The sequence below is a fragment of the Leptinotarsa decemlineata genome, unplaced genomic scaffold (genome assembly GCF_025532065.1).
Source record: "Leptinotarsa decemlineata unplaced genomic scaffold, Ldec_3_MD MMD2_P_RNA_scaffold_1, whole genome shotgun sequence".
Classification (NCBI taxonomy): domain Eukaryota; kingdom Metazoa; phylum Arthropoda; class Insecta; order Coleoptera; family Chrysomelidae; genus Leptinotarsa; species Leptinotarsa decemlineata.
This window is the reverse complement of record NW_027412523.1, coordinates 258,094-264,110: the sequence shown is the minus strand read 5'-3', so window position 1 is coordinate 264,110 and position 6,017 is coordinate 258,094. Positions and strand designations below refer to the sequence as shown.

At 33.8% G+C, this 6,017-nt stretch overlaps 1 protein-coding gene across 2 annotated transcripts; it reads left to right on the top strand.

Moving 5' to 3' along the window:
* Window positions 1-2,199: 2,199 nt before the first annotated feature.
* Window positions 2,200-5,712, top strand: Sirt4 (Sirtuin 4). Of its 2 annotated transcripts, none has more exons than XM_023163625.2 (4): window positions 2,200-2,435; window positions 2,497-2,690; window positions 2,770-2,988; window positions 5,330-5,712. In XM_023163625.2, exons 1-4 carry the CDS (start codon window positions 2,294-2,296, stop codon window positions 5,639-5,641), a joined length of 867 nt encoding a protein of 288 aa, XP_023019393.1. In that variant the 5' UTR covers window positions 2,200-2,293; the 3' UTR covers window positions 5,642-5,712. The 2 variants fall into 2 exon arrangements, with proteins under 2 accessions (XP_023019393.1, XP_023019392.1); XM_023163624.2 differs by having other exon boundaries at window positions 2,202-2,435; window positions 2,488-2,690.
* Window positions 5,713-6,017: the final 305 nt, after the last annotated feature.

Here is a 6,017-nt window from a genome sequence, read left to right as displayed (position 1 = left end):
CTCCGATTTTCATAAGTGGAACGCCCTCTCTGTGAAAAATCTGAACCATTTTTCCACCAGATGCTGCTAGGGGTACTTTCTCGCCAGTTATTAAAATTCGTCATTTTACGTTTTGTAATATGAACTATTTCCAGTTTTATTTGTAGTTTTCAGTAGTTTTCACTGCTTCATTGGAGGTAATGTACTCATAAAAATAAATACATTCCAAAATAGACATATATATTTTTTGGCAAGATAGCTTTTGGCTTTCTACTAATCCATATTGATACAGAAAATGTGGGAATCTTCCAAAGAAAGGAAGTAGACGGCCGAAAATTCTCTTTTCACTTCTAGAAATAGAATTCTTTCAATTTAAAAATACGTATGTTCTCTGTTGCAACTTTTCTTAACTAAGCATGCCGCATTGGTGTGCGAGCCGCTTTGATTCATTTTGTTTCGATTTTGACGATAACTCCTAAGACATTATATAAAAGAAAATTATGATACGCATGAAATGTTTAAGGTAGGTTATAAATTTCATTTAATAAGGCCTTACATTGCTCAATAGCTTTCCAATGAAGATATCCGATTTCCCTATGACCTTGGAAAAATATTCTTTTCCCTGTGGGAATCACAAAATCCCTATAGAAAACCAAAATAGATGAAACTGCGATTTGAAAAAAAAAACAAGCAGTATAATGACATTTTTACAAAAATATTGATGATTAACAGAAAAAAATTGTAAAATAACATTTTACTTTTCGGGTGAGAGAGTCTGTTCATCAAGTCTTCCTGTCTTATGAAAATATACGGTTCGTAGTATAAACATACCTCAGGAAGCTATTATATAGTGAAAAACGTGTTGCGGTTTTGTAAAGTGTTCCATGAAAATTCCACATAGAATTGTTACTTGAATAGGTATTTGCCAATTACATCACATAAAAATGTCCTGTATTTTTAAGTTCCGTGACTAAATTTGTGGGATGGAATATTTCCGCCATATTTATGCCAATAATTCAATAATAATTTCGTCAGTATTGATGGGATAAAATTTTCTAGTCCAATCTGAAAACTGTCAATCTTGGGAATCATCTATTTTCGTCTTTTCTCATCAGAAAAAAGTGGATGGATTTTTCCCGCCAATTGAAAGTGTGTATTTGCACCAATCAGAAAACTCTCGGATAATCGGATGACAGCAACCTAACAGATAATTATTTAAGAACTCGTCTAATAGTCCTAAGATATAATAGGGAATAAGCATATGTTTCAGTTTTGAAATATTTATTATTTCAACAAGTGAATCACTCCCAATGAAACTGTAAAAATTGCTGGGAATTGCAAATAAAATAAAATTTATTCACAATACAAAATTGAAACTGACAAATTTTCGGACCCGTCAAAAAACGTACCCTTGACAGTATCTGGTGGATAAATGGATCGTTACTTCCTTTAGTTCCAACCAAGATGCTTAGAAATACCATAGTGTAATCTTTGTATATAGACTATTCTATATACAAATGTGTAATCACTCTGAACTCCTTCATGTATGAAATATTTTGACAAAACCACTCGATCTATGACACTTGCTTCTTCATAAAATGAAGAGATTCAACGTACTTTGTGATCCTATTCACAGAGGCGCTAAGCGCACACCAATCCAATGTCACAGCATATTGTTAGGTATGTTGTGTCAATGTGTTCATTTGGAAACGATTCCACAACGATTGTTATTCCATCTATCAACACGTGTACAAAGTTGAGTCAATTTCATTTCTCGCGTTGAGAATTTATTTCCAAACTAATCACATCTATTAAATATAAAATATAGACTGTTCACGTTAAGAAGAGAATGACGTAATGTTTGGTAATTTTGTATATCCAACATAACAACGTTAAAATTCCCACTGAAATGCGTTCAACAGCAAAGAAACTAGTAACATTTCATTTTGTAAGTTGCTCAACTGATAGATTTCAGACGTTGCCGAATCGAAAAATACTCGAAAACTGTCAGTCTTTCTTTTCTTTTTAGAACTAATCATTTCTTTTGATAAGACTTGCGTATATTCAATATGTCTAAAGCATTGTCGAAATAGTCCCAACAAATACTAAAAGTAAGTAAGGATACTAGCAATAAAACATATTAACAGTACAAAAAAAATTGAAGGTTCGAAATAGTGCACATGTTGGCAATGCCGTAACTTGTCATCTTGTGACGTCATTATTGTCTTAACGTAAATAACCTATATCTGTCAATTCTGTGAATATTGTTCACGAGAGATAATTTTACAAATTTGTTCAAAATAAATCCAAGATTATGAAGCCTTTGACAGAATTACTCAAATATGTTCCTAAGCATAATCCAGTTTTAGCGCAGGATATTGAAAGGTTGAAAACATTCATTTTTAATTCAAAAAAAATTCTTATTCTTACTGGCGCTGGCATATCAACAGAATCAGGTAGGAAAATTAACTTTTTGTAAAATGATGAATGTTGAGTTTTTTATTGAAGGGATTCCAGACTATCGATCTGAGGAAGTAGGATTATATGCTAGAACAAACCACAAACCCATCCAACATTTACAATTTATCAAATATCCAGAAGTGCAACAGAGGTACTGGGCCAGAAATTATGTAGGATGGAATACTTTTTCTCAACGTCAACCTAATGCTGTTCACTTCTCAATACGTAACTTAGAACTTGATCACAATAAAGTAAGAAAAAATAAACTGGGCAAGTACTGTAGGCACTAGGTGGGCTCTATGAAATGAAGGATTTCCAAATATTCTTCAGGTATCTACTGTAGTTACCCAAAATGTGGACAACCTTCATTTCAAAGCTGGTAGCCAGCAAGTAATAGAATTACATGGTACAGCTTTCAGGGTCATCTGTTTGGAATGTGAAGCTACATACAGTCGTTATTATATTCAAGAAAAGATTCGGGAGTTGAATCCATGCATGTCAGAAATTTCTACAATGATTAGACCTGATGGTGACGTTGAAATACCTCAGGTAAGCAACATTCTAGAAGCCATGCCCCATGACCTTTCACATTTAACCTCTAACTGGTCGAATTTTGTGACTTGAACTATTGATTACAGTGGTTGCACTTGTTGATTAATTTTAGAGCAGGATTGTCAAACATCTTTATTTAGCATTATTCTGATCACAATATGCCCATTTACTCACTGAAAAATCACTTGCATTTCAATCGTAATGTTTTTTTGTCATTCGCTATTTTCCAAGTTTACCGCTTTATTTCCAAACATTAGATTGATGCTAAAGAAACTTGGAAAACTATAAAATATGCCACAAATGAAAACTACAATAGATCTAACATAGTGAGTGAGGATGGGAGGGTAATTGAGGATAACAGGAACAAAAAACTTGTAAATTCCTTAAAAGAGCAGGAAAATATAAATAATGACCTGTTTTTTAGGACTGAAATGATCATAAATATATTAAAAACAGTGATTCTAGTTTAGGAAATGGTATCTCAAATAAAATAATGAAAAATTTGTGTGAATTTCTGCTAAAACCCTTATTGCACTCAATAAATCTTATTTCTGAATTTGGCATCCCTCCAGATGCACTGAAAAAAACAATCGTAATCCCCTTTGAAAAAAATTACCCAAAGGATATATTAAGCAATTATCGCAAAATTGTTCACACAAACATAAAATATTAAAAAATGCATTGAATTGAGGTTATGTAATTATTTAGCAAAGCATAAGTTATTATCATCAAACCAATACGGTTTTAAAAAAAACTGTGCCCTAATTGAGCTGTCTAATCAACTTATTGATAGTTTCAACAACAAAAAGAAATGTTTGGTTATTTTCATTGACGTATCTAAGGCTTTCAACACTCACACCTTATAGTGCTGGAGAAACTTGAGAAAAAGGCAATGTGACTGACGTCTTCTCTATAATTTGTTCGAATTTTATTTGGGAAATTGCTGCCAGAAGGTTAAAATAAATGTCTGAGTAAGTCAGCTGCAGTAACATACGGCATGCCACAAGGGACGGTCTTGGACACAGTGATTTTTTGTTTTTAGTTTCCAAAAAGGCTAATATCATATGCTATGCAGATGAAACTGTCATTGTTGTTTGTGAGAGGATATGGGAAAACATTCTGACCATGGCAGAGGAAATCGTATCAAAAATCAAAAGTTGGTTTGATGCCAGTCTGTTTTGTATTAAAATCGAGAAGTTCCACTTTATGTGCTTTATAATGATTGAGGCTACGTCACCAGAAATTTCAACTCTAAGTACAAAAATGTTACCACCAAATTATGAAACTGTAGATGAAATTAAATATACTAAGGAGTATTTTTTGACAAGCCCATGAAGTGGGAAATGTTAAATATATTTGTGGGAAATTAAAAAAAGTCATGTACAAATTTTATATCTTGAGGAATTCTATTTTGACATATGGGACATTTATTTGGGGTGCTGGATATTTAAATGTGTCATCACCTCTAATAATAACGTAAAAAGCCATAGTAGGGATGGTCGGTCTCCAGTCCACCCCCACTTCTCCACTTTTCGTCATTACCCAGTCGACCAATCAGAAGCCACCGCGCGCACATCGGGAAATTCAAATTGTTCTCACTTCAACGAGGCAGGTCACTTATCCAAGCGCACCAGTGGCGTGTTTCCAGTGACCGTCGGCGGCTGGAAATTTCATAGGAGTTGAAATAAAAAATATTATTGGTTAGAGATTTGAACCTAGCTCGTCGGCGCGGTAGACTTGTCGTCAGACTCGACACGATCGTGGGATATTGGTAGTTATAGCGAACTGGGCGATGGGGCCGGCCTCGATTTGGTCATTGAATCGCTCTTCGAATTGTTTTATTTTCATTTAAAAGCAAACGTTTTTCTCTAGAAGATTCATTCATAGAAGCAAATGTGGTGCACCTTTTTCAACTCTATATTAAAATAGTTGACAGACTGTATTGTAAAAAGTTACCAAGATCCAGTGCAAATCATCAAAAATGTTTACTTTTCACAGCTCCAAAAATTTTCAACTCTTTGCCACAATAATTCAAGAATAAAACATTTGTCAAGATAAAAAAATCACTATCTAAATAGATAAGAATATAAAAACAAATAATTTATTCTAGTTATAATAATACTTCCTATACTTTGCCTTCTTATTAATCCGTATCAGGATAAGTATATTTTCTTTAGTTCAATTTGTCTATTAGACATTGGAAAAAGTGAACACACCAACATTATCTTCATCCTGTACCTAACCTTCTACTGGAAAATTAAATAACATAGAAAACAATGAACTTAGTCACACTAATCAGTTTGTTTTTTATAATTGATATGAGAAATATTCATTTTAGGAAGAAATTGATGAGTTCAAAGCTCCATTATGTGAATCATGTGGAGGAGTGTTGAAGCCTGACATAACATTTTTTGGTGATAATGTACCCAAGGCACGTGTACAATCTGTGAGAAATGCTGTATCGGAAAGTGACTCAGTGCTGGTTCTAGGTTCTAGCCTGTCGGTATTTTCTGGTTATAGGATAATACTGCAAGCTGTGGAAGAGAATAAAAACATAGGTTTGATTAATATCGGTCCTACCAGAGCTGACGGACTAGTGAACTTGAAAATATCTGCTAAATGTGGTGACATTTTACCAAAAATTTGTTGACCAGTGATGTGTTTCTATTATGAAGCTGTAGGAATGATTTGATTTCAATAGACTCTAACTTGAGAATGCAATTATATGTTTTCTTTATTCTATTATGCCATTCCTATGATTCACCCATATTTTTTCTATAATTGAATTACACATGCTTTCAAATTGTAATACAAATGGGTTGCCATATGTTTAATATATGTTTGAATATGTTTTTTCCGTTAACCAGCTATCGCACCCCTACGAACGACAACCCTCAGAAGTCGAAACTTGTGCGATCTAAGGACTAACGAGGTCTTACCTTTTAACGTGCGATTCCTAACACGTTATATGTCAGGTCAGGTTAGGTCCAAAGTGAGTGGGTCTATTCGACCCTCCACCGCAACCC